General features: G+C 30.4%; 1 protein-coding gene across 1 annotated transcript; it reads left to right on the forward strand.

Annotated features, from left to right (window-relative positions):
- Positions 1 to 1,011: 1,011 nt before the first annotated feature.
- LOC148300504 (zinc metalloproteinase nas-13-like) lies at positions 1,012 to 10,248 on the forward strand. Its single transcript, XM_088274673.1, has 6 exons — positions 1,012 to 1,144; positions 4,374 to 4,568; positions 5,657 to 5,766; positions 7,410 to 7,614; positions 8,849 to 8,985; positions 9,868 to 10,248. The coding sequence occupies exons 1-6, from the start codon at positions 1,012 to 1,014 to the stop codon at positions 9,946 to 9,948; spliced, it is 861 nt and encodes a 286-aa protein (XP_088130799.1). The 3' UTR covers positions 9,949 to 10,248.
- The last annotated feature ends 6,477 nt before the right edge of the window (positions 10,249 to 16,725 follow it).

The raw sequence follows: 16,725 nt of genomic DNA on the forward strand, positions 1-16,725 counted from the left end.
ATATATATATATATATATATATATATATATATATATATATATATATAAATATATATATATATATATATATATTTATATATATATATATATTTATATGTATATATATAATATATATATATATATATATATATTATATATATATATATATATATATATAGATATATATATATATATATATATATATATATATATATATATATATATATATATATATATATATATATATATATATATATATATATATATATATTTAAATATATATATATATATATATATATATATATATATATATATATATATATATATATATATATATATATATATGTATATATATATATATAAATATATATATTTACATATATACTTCCAAGAATTTGAGCAGTGTGATTGTCGATATTGGGTAGAATTGGTGAATGTTACACTTGTGTAAAGTGATCACTTAAAACAGCCTTTGACAGTCGTCAGCCCCAGATTATGTGAACAGCCCTTGCATTTGGACACACTCAAAATGTTGTTAATATTTAACCGCTACAGGGCAGAAAGAGTTGTTTTTGCATTTTGAAGAAAAGGTATTGTTTAATTATTTTTTTAAATATATAATATTAAATATTTTTCAAATGGTGAAAAAACATTCAAGTTTTACCTAAAACGATCTGTTGCATACTAAAAAATTCAATAAGTGGCTTGATATTTATTTTTTAATACGTTTTTAAACTTTAAAAACGATCTCCTGAAAAATCTTTTTTTTTTTATAAATGACGTTGTGAAAGGATAAAAGCGATATGTCAGGCAGCTTGTTAATTTGGGTATAGGCAATATATTGTAAGGACTTTACTCCAAACTTAGTTGTATTCATCGGCTCCGTATGTATTTTATAACTTGGATCCGATGTCGGATAGGTCCTCACCCAGGCTTCTGCAAAACGCCGTGATGGTTTAGTTTTTAGCAGATATCTTCTTTCTTTATTAGTTTTGAAACATTTCTGTATTTATTTGGTTTTCAGATTCCGAAATGCTTGGGTTGAAAGTGTTCTTGTTCCTTGTGTTGGGAGTGGCAGCGGTTTTGGGTGGATTGACCAAAACCAACTGGGAAGTCAACAGATTCAGGGAGTTTTTGCAGAAGTCTGTCGATGGATCATACGAGGGTACGTGTATCTGAATTGTTACTTGTAATTTACCTTTAGAAATTAAGAGAAAAATTCAACGTGACCATACATCGAACTGACAACATGTAATAAAATAGACTTTAATATTAAATAGTCATTAAAAGCAACAAGAAACAGTTTTAAAACTTAGTATTAAAATCATGCATAAAAAATATAACTTTTCCATCCAACTAATTATATTAGGAAGTTGAAATTTTCGCTACAAGAAATCTATTACCAACAGTGTCTTAAATATGTTTTCGTACGCCAACGTTTATTTCCTAATAATATTAATGGATCAAATTAAAGAAATAATAATTTATTAGAAATTCCTTTTTGCATTCCAGACTCGCACAATGACACTCATTTTTCATAGCTCCAAAACTGTTTAAATCATTCCACAAAGACTATATGTTATACAGTAACTACCTGGGTTTGTTTCAATTAAAAAATATATATTTAGTTATTTATTAAAAATCAGATACCTTCTTATAAACGTATAACTCATTTAGTTCATATTTGCAAACTTTTTTTTCATTTTGATTTATTTTCTTTTAAAGTCAAATATTTATTGTTTATATTAGAACTTTTACTCTAATTTTATTTCTTGTATCTATTGTATTCTTGCTAGTGCCCTTTTATTATAATACCTGATCGTGCCAAGATTTTCTCGGTCTTCTTTTGCTCCTTTTTCTACATTCCCCTCATAAATTTGCTTTACCGTTCTTTCCTCACTCAATCGTTCCACATATCTAAACCATCTTCACACACCTTATTAATTTTATCGATAATGCTAATTATTATTGCATTCCTTCCTTTTTTCACTTCTCGAACATTTTTCATACTTTATTTTTCCGCACATTCTTCTAAGAGATCGTATCTCGACCGCATTCCGTCTACTTTCATCCTACTTTTGCCAACTCCAAGCTTCAAAATTGGAGGTAAATTTAGATAAATAAATATAAGTATTATTATACAATTATATTTATAATAATATGTAGGTACGTATGTATTTCGTATTGCTCAAGTCATTCTGATTAAGAAAAATGACAAATCAAATTATTTTCAAGATAAGCTCTAAAAAAACATTGCAATCTTTAAATACAATAATTGGTTCAGGCATTAAAGCAATTTATCACTGATGCAATCTGTCACTTAAAATTAATTATTGTTTACAGTGATTAAAAGTAATTTAATTATTTGATAAAAAAAAACTCATTTTTTAACTCAAAGATTACCTTCCACTAATATTTGATAATGATAAAAAGATTATTATTTTATTTTATTATTATTTTTATTAATTAATTATTACATTGAATAATCTGGAAAGACCGGGATGTGAGTAACAACACCAATACAAACCTTATCAAGAGTTTGTTCTCGTAGGTACCTTTTAAATAGGGTAAGTAGGTACCTTTTAAATAGGGTAAGTAGGTACCTTTTAAATAGGGTAAGTAGGTACCTTTTAAATACGGTAAGTAGGTACCTTTTTAATAGGGTAAGTAGGTACCTTTTAAATAGGGTAAGTAGGTACCTTTTAAATAGCGTAAGTAGGTACCTTTTAAATAGGGTAAGTAGGTACCTTTTTAATCGGGTAAGTAGGTACCTTTTAAATAGGGTAAGTAGGTACCTTTTTAATAGGGTAAGTAGGTACCTTTTAAATATGGTAAGTAGGTACCTTTTAAATAGGGTAAGTAGGTACCTTTTATATAGGGTAAGTAGGTACCTTTTAAATAGGGTAAGTAGGTACCTTTTAAATTTAGGGACTTTGTGGGTTATTCCTTTAAAAAAATATAAAATAAAGAATATGGAAGTCTGGGCATTTACCGCCCAGACTAATTAAGCCCCGTAAATGCCCAGACTTCCACATTCTTCTTCATCTATGTTGAGATGTCAAAAAATAATAAGAAAAATAACTCCTATAATTAGAGATAATCCAGATTTGTGAACAAATATTTTGACACACTCAAAATGTTGTTTTTAAATGTTCATTTTCTTCATATACAATTGTTTATTTATTTATATTTAAAACACATAATAACGAATTATAAATGTAATAATGTCATCGAGTTCACCGGCACATTTTACAATACTTAATTATAAAAGAGTTATTAACTGTGGCACGGACATGTGGAGCGAATGGATAGTGAAAGAATGACTAAGAAAGTATGTGTGGCGAGTGTGAGCGGGAGAACAGAACGAGGATGGCCAAAAAGACTTGGCACGATCAGATCAAACAGAACCTGAAATGCGGTGTTGTCAAATTTATTTCAGCATATCTAAACATATTGCGTAATCGAAATATGTTAAGATATGCTGAAATAAATAAATAATAGGTAATAATATTTATATATTTTAATAAAATACACATTTCATTTTTAATTTGTTGCCGACAGAGGTGAAGAGTCAAATTAAAATATGGACCAAAGGCAAAATAAAGCAATGGGTGAATGATCAAGAGTTAAAACGATAAAAATTCTAAACAAGTTTTTATTTTTAATATTTTTCTATCTTTTTTGTGTGTATGTTATGTTAAAATAGTGAAAAATAATTTTAAATAAAAACGTATGTAAAAAGAACTCCACCGACAAGACACATAAGGTGGCTTGGTGGGTCTCTGCAACAACAAAAAAACATGTTAATTAGGTTTATGAATTTGTAAATGAATGTTGACATGTATTTATACGTACATATGTATGTGTACATGTGTTTATATTATATGTAACAAATCAATATATTTAAAAAATAATACAAAATTATCACCCGCGCTACAGAATCGGGGTAGCTTCATGAACGCCCTGTTTCCAGTATTGTACTGTATTTTTATAAATTTTTTTGGAAATAATTTTTTACTTTCTACTCTACTTTTTACTTTCTCATCTTTTTTATTTTTAATATTTTTAAATTTTAGTTTTCAGATTTTTATTTTTTATTATATTTTTGTTTTCTATTTGTCAAGTATTTTGTATTTTTTGTATTTTATATTAACACTTTTATTCTAGTTCTACTTCTTGTAATATCTATTGTATTCTTTCCAGTGCTTTTATGACCTAAAATATATGTAATGTATACCTACACACAGGCCATGCCTTTGTGGGATCTTTTTTGTATTTATATTTAATTTATATTTTTTGCTTCTGTTTGTGCATTATACAACATAATATAAATGTTGTATAATGCAAAAGAATTTGAAATAAAAATAATAAAAATCTATTGTCTCGAATTTCAGAGCCAATAACTCCAGAATTGGCTGAGCTCCAGAATGAGTGGGAGAGGAGTGGCAAGTTCGAGGGGGACATCGTGTTGACCCCGGAACAGATTGACAACTTTGTCGAGGACTATGCCGAGAGCAGGAATGCCATTCTGGCCAAAAACCTGCTGTGGACCAACAAAATTGTATACTACACCATCAGTTCTGCCTTCAGTAAGTCATATTATGTTTGTGCTAAGCAGAATTAAAAAACATCTTATTTGAGTAAGTCATATTATGTTTGTTCTAAGCAGAATTAAATAACATCTCATTTGAGTAAGTCATATTATGTTTGTGCTAAGCAGAATTAAATAACACCTCATTTGAGTGAGTCAGTCATATTATGTTTGTGCTAAGCGGAATTAAATAACATCTCCTATAAATAAGTCATATTATGTTTGTGCTATGCAGAATTAAATAACACCTCATTTGAGTAAGTAAGTCATATTACGTTTGTGCTAAGCAGAATTAAATAACATCTCATTTAAGTAAGTCATTGCAGTAAGTGATATTATGTTTGTGCTAAGTGGAATTAAATAACATACCTTTACATTATTCAGATTACTTTATATCAAAGTTTGAAGCTTATCAGTGTAAAAATTTGGTTGTTTTTTTTTATAAGAAGACAAGTTAATAAAGACAATAGTAAATTGTTGACATACACCGTATTTGAAAACCACTATATATGGTAAACAGCATCCAAAAATCAAGGCAATTTTAATGTTCAACACGACCAGCATCATCTTTTTGAAGTGAAACTCCTTTGGCTTGTACGGCGATTTGATAATCGTTAATTAGATGAGAATGCAGAGTGAAATTTCAAGGACGCGTCGATTTTATTGGGCGCATTCGTCACATGAGAGAGAAGAAAGATATAACGTAAAGAAAAAGAGCTATTAATTCGTGCATGCACACGCTATGTATGTACACGTCAGATGCTACATATGAACAGCTGAGGTATCACATGTTGTGTAAATAATATTTATCATTGTGTTATAAAAACCTAAGAAATCAACAACGAAATTCGGTACTACAAAAGATGCAATGTTTTCTAGTTATCTCGAAAACATCGAATCAGTTTTTTTAATTAGAGATACTATTTTTTCTTCTCCATGTCTCTCATATTAAATCTCTCTTATTCTTTATTTTTCTAAGTAATTTTACTTATATCACGTGTTAAGTTTCACTGCTACACGCGTGTAATTCATAAATTCAATTATGTTTTTTCATTGCACATTTTTCCCCGATATATTTTTTCTTAGGTGCTGCTCAAACGAGTGCTATTGAAAACGGTATTGCCGCCATAGCTGCTGCGTCTTGTATCAAATTTGAGAGGAGGACAACTGCCAACCCCAATTATGTTAACGTTGTGGTGAGTTTATATTGAGGAAAATGGCTGTCAGGGTATTTACAGGGCTAACGATCTGTCATCATCGGTTTTTACAAGTGTAACATTCACCCTTCTACCCATGATTGACACACTACTTAATTGAATAAAATGAAACTCATATCAGTCACTCTTGATTTTTCAGGAGATCGTTTTTAAAGTTTAAAAATATTTTAAAAATCTATAAAAAATAAATATCAAGCCACTTACTGAACTTTTTAGTGTGCAACAGATCTTTTTAGGTAAAACTTGAATGTTTTTTCTCCATTTGAAAAAAATTAAGTACATTAAAAAATAAATTAAACAATACCATTTCTTCCAAATGCAAAAACAATACTTTCTGCCCTTTAGCGGGTATATATTAAGTTAAAAATATGCCGCTTTTGCTGGGATATAGCTTATTTTTTGAGCATTCCGAAAACATGCACAACTGAAAATTGACGATTTTTGATATATGACCTTCGTTTATCCAAAAAAGTTAAAAAAATTATGAAAACATATAAAAAAAATATATAAAAAATATGTAAAAACAGTGTGAATACCTGCCCACATATTTAGTTTATTTTAAAAAAAATTAAACAATACCTTTTCTTCAAAATGCTAAAACAATACTTTCTGCCCTATAGCATTCTGAAAACATGCACAACTAAAAATTGACGATTTTTGATATATGACGGTGTTGAAAGGTGTGAGCGATATATACAGGACTTTAAACAAAAACTGTTTCTTTTAAACAAAAAGAAAAAGTTTTTAAAAAGTTCCCGGGACTCTTAACCAAAAAAAATAAATATTTCGTTTAATTGATTTAAAAATTTAAAAAAATATCCGTGAAAAAAGGTGCCGGAACGCCGTTCCACCGCGTTACATGGGAAAAATAAGCCCCAATGTCTATGTAGTGACTGGCAGTATACGAGTACATGATTCAAATGTTTTCCTTTCTAAAGAGGTCATGCTTGTGTACAATTCTATTGGGTGAATATTTTTTCCTAAAATCTTCACTAAGTATTTCATTAAATTACAGTAATTTTGCAGACTAAGCAAAGTCAATAATAAGTGCCACTCTCATCTAAAAAACTTAGTGAAATTTTCACAAATAACACTCTGAAAATTAAAAGGACATTTTGTAATGTAAATCTTAACTCAAACACTGATTTTTTTAATCAACTTAGTTGTATTTTATTGTTGAAAAAACACATAAAAATCAATTTCGCGACACTTTTTTTGCCTAGCTATGGCATTTTCAAACAAATTACTAGTTAAGACATTCGTTTACAAATGCCATAACTAGGTGAAACGATTGTCACAAAATTGATTTTTATGTGTTTTTTCAACAATAAAATACAGCTTAGTAGACTCAAAAAATCAGTGTTTAATTTGACATTTCATACATAAGTAAAAACAGAGTTCTACAAATTAAACGCCAAATATATAAATTCATTTTGTTATCATTAATCCCGTATTATTTAATTTCAGGACATCTTGTCAAAAGCATATGCGCTTGAAAACAATTTGTCACAATTAATGCCGAAAAAAGAAATGTACAATAGATCGTTCTTAATGAAAATAAACATGAAAAAACTAGTGGAAGAGAAATGTTTTAAGTAGTATTTTAATATAGGATTTTTCAGGGGTCCAATTCTGGATGCTATTCCAACGTCGGCATGACAGGAGGATCCCAGACCCTCAATCTGCAGTACGCCGACCCTGGATCCGGATGCTTCCGTCATGGAACCATCATCCACGAGTTCTTGCACGCTCTCGGCTTCTACCACATGCAGAGCACCCACAACAGAGACGATTACGTCAGGATCGTTTGGGACAAGATTCAACCTGGTATTAATTTATTTTTTAAATAAAAAATAAATATTATATTTTATATTACTTTTTGACATTTCATCAAAGATGAAGAAGAATATGGAAGTCTGGGCATTTACGGGGCTTACGACCGTCATAGGCTGGTTTGAGTGATCACTTTACACACGTGTAACATTCACCAATTCTACCCATTATTGACAACCACACCACTCAAATTCTTCGAAGTTCTATATATATGTAAGCCCCGTAAATGCCCAGACTTCCATATTCTTCTTCATCTTTGATGAAATGTCAAAAAGTAATATGAAAGTAACTCCTGTAATTGGAGATAATCCAGATTTTGTGAACAAGTATTTGGACACACTCAAAATGTTGTATTATATTTTATCATTCACTTAAATATTTTCATACTTTTTCTGTGAGCCTAAGCGGCTCATTATTAGAAATAGGTATCAAATTGTGGTAGAGTGGGTTCGAACCGAAAAACTCTGACTCAAGAGCCCGCGACACTAACCACGGGACCACAACCCAACACAACTTATTTATTACGTTACTTTTGAAAGGATTAAGATTCTTCAATATAGCTTTCCGTATATATAAAAAGTAACATACAGTGGAACCTCTCATACCTAGCACCTCTTATAACGAGTGAAAATGTGAACCTCCTTTAATGCGGGACATATCGCATAACGAGCTACAGAGATAGGGCATATCCCCTTTTCTTCCTTCCGAAGAACTTCCACGCCAGTCAAAATAACAAAATGAATCATTTAGTATTTCGCTGTATGGTGAGTTCGCATGGATTTTTCCCTACGTTATAACAAAGTTCGTTAACGTTCGTTGAATCTCTTTTCATTTTTATTTGTTAAGATGTAAACCTTCTATCACATGTATTATTTTTCTTAATAGATACGTTATTGGTTTTGAAGCGTGTTTAAGTTTTCGGTAATCAGGGCTGCCAATTTGGCAGGTTTGTCAGTGCAGACAATTTGGCGGCTCCATTGTTCGTTCAGGGACCTACTCGTAACTGAGTCAAGAATCACCGCACTAGTTATCTTATTGGGATTATTAGTTTTCTTTTTGTGATAATTAGTTTTCTTATTATGATTATTAGTTTTCTTATAATGATTATTAGTTTTCTTATTATGATTATTAGTTTTCCTATTATGATTATTAGTTTTCTTATTATGATTATTAGTTTTCCTATTATGATTATTAGTTTTCTTATATAATTCTTCAATTGTTAATCCAGGAACCGAACACAACTTCAACAAGTACACCACATCCCAGGTGACCAACTTTGATGTCAACTACGACTACGGAAGTGTTTTACATTATTCAGAGTATGGATTCAGTATCGATGGCTCCAAAACAATCGAACCTCTACAGGTATAAATGATTTATTTATTATATTATTAAATGGAGTCCTGGTACGCGTTGAAGATAATGTTATGCGCATGCGATGAGAAAGAAACCATCCAGACTCTTCCAGGTTACGTTGGACGGCTAACCCCAAGGTAGACGATTCCCGGGCAGACCACCAAACAGATGGATTAACAGCTGTGAATCGATATCGCAGGAGGCTTGTCCCTCTTAAACAGGCCACAATGCCTATACTAAGAAAAAGGAGAAGAAAATTCCTGGTTCTAACCTTAATGGATAGAAGCATGGAGTTGGCAAAAGTAGGATGAAAGTAGACCGAATGCAGTCGAAGTGCGATCTGTCAGTGTGGCAACACGATGTATGACAGTTGTTTAAATGGTGATATAAAAAATGAATTCAAGGCTGAGATAAGCAATATCGATAAAATTAAGAAAAGTTTGTTGAGATGGTTTGGGCATGTGGATTGAATGAGTGAAGTTAAAACAGTTAAACAAATTTTTAAGCGAATGTGGTTGGTAATAGAAATAAAGAAAGATCGAGAAAAACTTGGCATGATCAAGAAATTAAATACTTAAAAGTGGTCAGGTCAGGAGAATAATAATTGGTGAGTTTGTTATGATGAATGTGGAAAAGGAGAAGATTGTTAACCTGACGCCTGACGGCTCTCAAGAGGCATGCGGAGTATAGTACATGGTCTAGCCAACTAAATCGTCTCTTCTTGGCTACAGATGTGACAATTATTGATTTATAAAAATAAAATAAAAAATCTCATTTAAAAAATAAGGTTACAATAATTACTCCAAAGTGGATAATAATCGTGATTTTTTTAAGAAAAAAATGGACTTGAAAATGGTGAATTAAAATACAAAAATTAATTTTCTGTTACAGTCGACAAACGAGGTGATTGGACAACGTGTCGGAATGAGTCCTGGTGACATCAGAAAACTTAACCTCCAGTATTCTTGCTAATTTGATGTATTACAATTTCACTAACGAACAAAAAAACAGTGCAGAATTTTCCAATAAATTTGATTATGTAAATGTTTTTCTTATTAATGAAATAATTATTTTATATTAGAGAGTATAAAGTATCTATCGTTTTTATACGAAAGAAGATGGAAGTCTAAGCATGCCAGGGCATATGATATTATTATATGACATTTGGCTGGTTTAACCCTTTCAATACGATTTTTTTTAAATTCATGTCGTATTTATAGCATAATATATTTATCGCTGAGTTAGTTTGAAAATAAAAAAATATTTTAAAAAATTATCATATTTTTTATTGATTATTGCAAAAATTAATTGGGACATATTGTCCCAATAGTATTGGTGAGTGGGTCGTATGTGTCCCAACAGTATTTTATGATAGTCAAATAGTGGAGCATATAATATATATGTTGCACTAAAAATTAAAATAAAATAAAAGGAAAATACCATTGTCATTCAACATATCTTTTTTATTCAGCCTATGATCGTGCAGTACTAAATTCCCAGATCCCATTGCATTTGTAAGCATTTAAATTATTTGAGTAATGATTAGAAATTCTCTGGAACAATATGTCCTTACAGTATTGAAAGGGTCTTAAGTTTCGGAATGTTTGGTATTTAAAAATGTTTTTCCTATAATAACGATATATACTTTATCTCAAGTTAAGACTCTTATAATATAGATATATGTATATATACGTATGGTGGACAATCCTGTATCAGATTAGTACAAAATTACAAATTATATCGAATGTTTTATTTTTTTTATTTTATCAAAATCTACAACATTTATTGTAATAAATAAATATTGAAAAAAACAAGTATTTTTACTCCTACCTAAGTTAAGAACTATTAAAATTTACCTTTAAAATTATAAAGAAAAATCATTTGTCATTTAGGCAGCACATATACGCGAGAAGAGTTTTTTTTTAAAATAAAACACAATAAATAAAAAATTTAAACCAGAATAACAGATAAAACCTCGCTTATTCTATGTGATTATCCTTAAGCAATACCAATGCCAATATTGATAGTTCCCTGAATTCAAGTGGAAAGCCAATATTCACAATTATTTTTGAAATCAGTAAGTATTTTATTTTTATTTTGTAATTCATTTTATATATACAATATGGGTCTGTTTTTATGAGGATCTTTTTAATGCGATTTTAAAGTTATGCGATTTTCAAATGTAATGGAACTTATCCCTTATTTTCGTATGTAGTTCAAGTCTTTTTTTATGCGAATTCGCATGAAAAATCTAAAATTTAGAATAGTGCAGGTTACAACCGTTAAAGTGTGATTGTGACAAGCTCAAATTTTACATCGTATTCAAGACATGCTTTATTGAAAAAAAAAACAGAAAAGCACTTGTAATTTGGATTGAAGGTGGATCTCAAAAACCATTTCCTATCTCGCTCACTCCTTTCAAGAACATCATAAATCAAAAAACTTGATTTTCAGGAGAACGTTTTAAAGTTTAAAAATATAATACAATTTATTAAAAATAAATATCAAGCCACTTATTGAACTTTTTACTGTGCTACAGACCCTTTTAGGTAAAACCTTAAGGTTTTTTTTTCATTTGAAAATATTTAGTATATTTAAATAAAATAATTAAACAAAACCTTTTTTTGAAAATGCAAAAACAACAATTTTTGCCCTGTAGCGGTTAAATATTAAGTTAAAAATATGCCTCTTTTGCTGGGATATAGAACATTTTCTGGGCATTCCGAAATCATGCACAACTGACAATGGACGATTTTTTGTTTATGACGTTCTTGAAAGGAGTGAGCGGTATGTGGATATTTAATTAAGGAAAAGCCTCTTCTGTTTTTATTTTTATGTTTTTTTTATAAACTTTTTTATGCGATTTTCGGTACATTACATCAAATTGATTTGAATTTGTGCGGATTTTAAAAATAATGGAACCAATCCCCCAGTTTTGTATGTAGTTCAAGTATTTTTTTGCGATTTTTTTTATGCGACTCCTTGTAGAAGGTATATATCGCATAAAAAGAGACCCAAGTGTATATACATACAACATTTTGAGTGCGTCCAAATACTTGTTCACAAAATCTGGATTATCTCCAATTACAGGAGTTATGTTCATATTATTTTTTGACATCTCATCAAAGATGAAGAAGAATATGGAAGTCTGGGCATTTACGGGGCTGACGACCGTCATAGGCTGGTTTAATTGATAACTTTACACACGTGTAACATTCACCAATTCTACCCATTATTGTTAACCACACTACTCAAATTCTTGGAAGTTCTATATTTATGAACCAATTTAGAAACCTTGTTCTTGAATCACTAGAACTTCACTAGAGACATCTATTGGTGAGATGTAAAGAAGCTTTTTACTAAGCAGAAACTCATCATTACATGTTGTCCTGCCTGTTCTAAACCTCTAATCACATAAAAAAATTATCTATCATTAATTAAAATAATGTTTTATGTGTGATTTATTATTTAATTGAAAATTTACTTGTAAAATACTATTATTTTCTTACTAACAATTGAAATTAAAATTAATTACCTTATTTTAAAATGGATCTTCTTCTTCTTCTTATTATTATAGGCCTTACGGCCTGTTTTTAAGAGGGATTAGCCTCCTGCAACGTCGATTCCCAGCTATCGGCCCATCTCTTTGGTGGTCTGCCCGGGAGTCGTCTACCATGGGGTTGGCCGTACAATGCGATGTGGGGGAGTCTGGATGGTTCCGTTCTCCTCACATGCGCATACCATTGTCTTCTTCGTTGCCTTCCCCACCTAACGACATCTTAAATGTTTTAAAATGGATAATAAGCTAAAAATATAACTAACTAAACTAACTAAACAACCATCACGCCGCTTCCCCGCAGGGTAAGGCAGAGAAAATCGAACGCCACACCACTCTGTCTTTGCAAACATTCTTCGCCTCTTCTACGTTCATGCATCTCCTCATACATACCCGACGATTATTACTACTCCTGACCCAGCCGCTTTCAAGTATTTGACATACCTAATTGTGCCTTATTCTGATTTATTATTAGATTAAAACCAATATTTTTAGCTTTTCCACTTTTTTATTTGACCAGCGACCGGGTTTCGTCGTTACCGACATCATCAGACTGGTGAGAGGCTATACAAATTGTTATGTTATATATAAAAGAAGGCAGGAGTTGATAACCATGATTTGATATAATTTTATGAGAAATTAATTTAATTTGAGTGAATTTAAGTATTGTATGATATTTAAAATATTTTTTATAAAGGTTTTTTTGCATTGAAAGCACGATTTTATATAAAGTTATAATAGATCATTCTATTAAATTAAAAATGCAATTCCATCACGAAGTGTCAGTGGACCATATAAACCTTATTCTGTTTGTGAAAAATTAACATACGGTGTTTAAAAATGATGATTTACAAACTCATTTGTATTTACCAAGAAAAGGTAAATAAAACTAACTAACTGACCATCTCACCGCTTCTCTACAAGGGTATGCAGAGAGAATAGAACGCCACACCACTGTCTGTGCAAACAATATTCGTGTGTGCCACACCTATTCATGCATTTTCATAAATAAATCATACAAAATAGGAATGAGTTTCCATATACATATAACCATAATACTTTTTTTGTACACAAAAAAATTATTTAAAGACTATTTATTATAAAAGTCCACCTTCATAGTGTAGTGTTGATAGTCATCGTAATAATTTGTAAATTTTTTATCTTATTTTTTCGTTTATTAACGGCTAAAACCAATTTGTACATATTATATTATTCTTCTTCTAACCCTTATCCGCACCCCAATGGTGCATAGGGCACTGCATCGTATAGAACCAGTGTTATCTTGATGGTTAAATACACGAAGGAAAGGTGAACCTTCCGCTTCAGGTACCAGTCCAGGGTCATATTAAATAAATATTAGACTTAAAAATCACTAATATTTATTTTGACCCTCTTGGGAATCGAACCCGGGACCTCCAGCATAGTAACTTAGCGCGCTAAGCACTTTACTATAGAGGCGGACATTATAGGTGGAATATATTACATGTTGTATACTTTATGATAATGATAAAATAATATGTTTTCTCTTTTTATGTATATTTGTCCGCCTCCGTAGTGTAATGGTCAGCTCGTTCGGCTACCGTTCTGGAGGTCCCGGGTTCGATTCTCAAGGGGGGTAAAATAAATATAAGTGATGTTTTCACTGTCATATTTATTCAATATTACCCTGGACTGGTTCAATATTATCAATTTTACCATTATTAAATATTACCTATTCATAACTATTCGATATTACCCATGACTGGTACCTGAAGCGGAGGGCTGATCACCTTTCCTTCATGTGTAAACGATCAAGATAACACTGCGTTTATATGACGCAGTGCCCTATGCACCATTGGGGTGCGGATAAGGGTTTTATTATTATTTATTGTTTTATGTACATTATTGGTTCGAAAAGTAATTATCTAAACAAGGATGAACATATAAAAACCAAGGAATTATGCATTAGCCTGAAATATTGTAATTATTATCGCTTTATAGACAAGAAGTGACATATTCCAGATATCGATGTGGTTCGCGAAATCATTGCCGAGGTTTTGCATTCGGTGTATAGGACATTGAACCCAGACACTGTCTGGGTGTTTTAACAATTTTTTTTTTCATCTTACCAAAGGTGAAGAAGAAGACATTTACGGGGCTGAAGACCGTCATAGGCTGGTTTACGTGATCACTTTACACACGTGTAACATTCACCAATTTTACCCATTATTGACAACCACACTACTCAAATTCTATATGTACATGAACCAATTTCGAAACGTTGTTCTTGAATCACTAGAACTTCACTAGAGACATCTATTGATGAGATAATGTTGTAAAATAAATTATATACATTTGAAGTTTTCTTGTGAACTTGAATTGAAAATTCCAAATAACACTCTCTTACTTGCGGAAGTCTTCACCAAAACGTTACATTTCCATTATGTACCTAAATGATTTTCAGTAATCAGGAATTTTAGCTTGTAAAATTGTTACGTTTTGGTGCGATTTAATGATTTCATATTGGTTTAACACAGGATTGGTCACGTTTTGTCAAAATTTTAATTAAGATTTCGATAAAATACAGTAAACAGAACAAATTTGCAATATTGGAAATGTAACTTTTAGGGGAGGACCTTTACCCTTATCCTTCTAGTTATATTTTCAGCCTTTCAGGTTTAAACCTTCAGTCGATGCATTCCCACTATCTCTCTAACGTCCTCTTTCAGATGCCCATATTTTTCAGGGCGATGAACTGAAAGAGATATCGAATATTACGAAAGCCCTTAGTAACTCGATCCAATGCTAGAACACTATCTGAGTACACTATCGGTATTTGCACAAATTGAGATAAACTTGAATGAATTTATATATAAAGAATAGGATTTTTCCGAATATCATACAGTAAAGTGTTCTTTAGTTGAGGTAAGTGTGCTTTTAACAATCATTTTACTGTGCTAATGTATATATGTATATATATATATATATATATATATATATATATATATATATATATATATATATATATATATATATATATATATATATATATATATATATATATATATATATATATATATATATATATATATATATATATATATATATATATATATATATATATATATATATATATATATATATATATATATATATATATATATATATATATATATATATATACATATATATATATATACATACATATATATTTACAGAGCAGCAAGAGTACAACACATGTTTCATAAATACATTAATTTTAAACATAGTATCCCCATTGATTAGTTAGATTACAATTGCATAATGACGCGGCTAAAATTAATTAATCTTAGTGATGGAGGAAAATTACTGATTTGGTCCTGCTATATAAAATTCTTAATAATATTGGACAGCCCTGATCTCCTAAATCAAATTAAGCTTAGCGTGCGTCAAAGAGGTACTAGGCAAAAATCTATATTTGCAGTATTTGTACATAATGCAAACTATGCCATGTTCTCTCCCATTCCGCGGCTTCACATGTTAGCCAATTATTTTGAAATTATTGGTTTAATATATTGTTATCCACCTTGAAGTCTGTACTTTCTCAGCATTTCTTCTCCATGTTATAATGGATAAATTTAAACGTTGTGTTTCACCCTCTCTCGCTGCTCGCTGATAGCGTGTAAAGGAGACGAGTATTTACCAGAGCTTAATATTTGTTATTTAATTTTATTATTAAGACTTTATGTTTCCTTATTAGTGTGTTCGATAGTGTATTTTTATATAAGATAATGTCATTTTTAACTAGTATATTATACTTCCAAGTTTAAAATCTCAATATTAAGCTTATAAGATATCAAATAGTCACGATCAATGATCAATGATCACGTTTTTGTAAAAAAATGCACTTGGTCACTTTCTTCTGTATGACTACGATATATGAACTTAACGAACTAACAGAAAATCACCTACATTAGATTCACTTTCCAACATCTGTTTCTTATCAAATATTTAATTCACTTTTAACTTACTAAAAATCACGTCGCTTCCCCTCAGGAGTAGGCAGAGAGTCTTCCTCTGCTACTATTTCTATCTACATTCATATTTTTTTACTGTTACACACTCACTCATTCCATTCACAAGCCCAAACCATCTGAACACACCTTTCTTAATTCTACCGATAATGCTTATCTCAGCCTTGCATTCTTTACTTATTGTTACCTATATCTTGAAAC

This window comes from Brachycentrus maculatus, unplaced genomic scaffold (genome assembly GCF_059751285.1).
Source record: "Brachycentrus maculatus isolate JH-2025_06_01 unplaced genomic scaffold, ASM5975128v1 h1tg000705l, whole genome shotgun sequence".
In the NCBI taxonomy this organism is placed as follows: domain Eukaryota; kingdom Metazoa; phylum Arthropoda; class Insecta; order Trichoptera; family Brachycentridae; genus Brachycentrus; species Brachycentrus maculatus.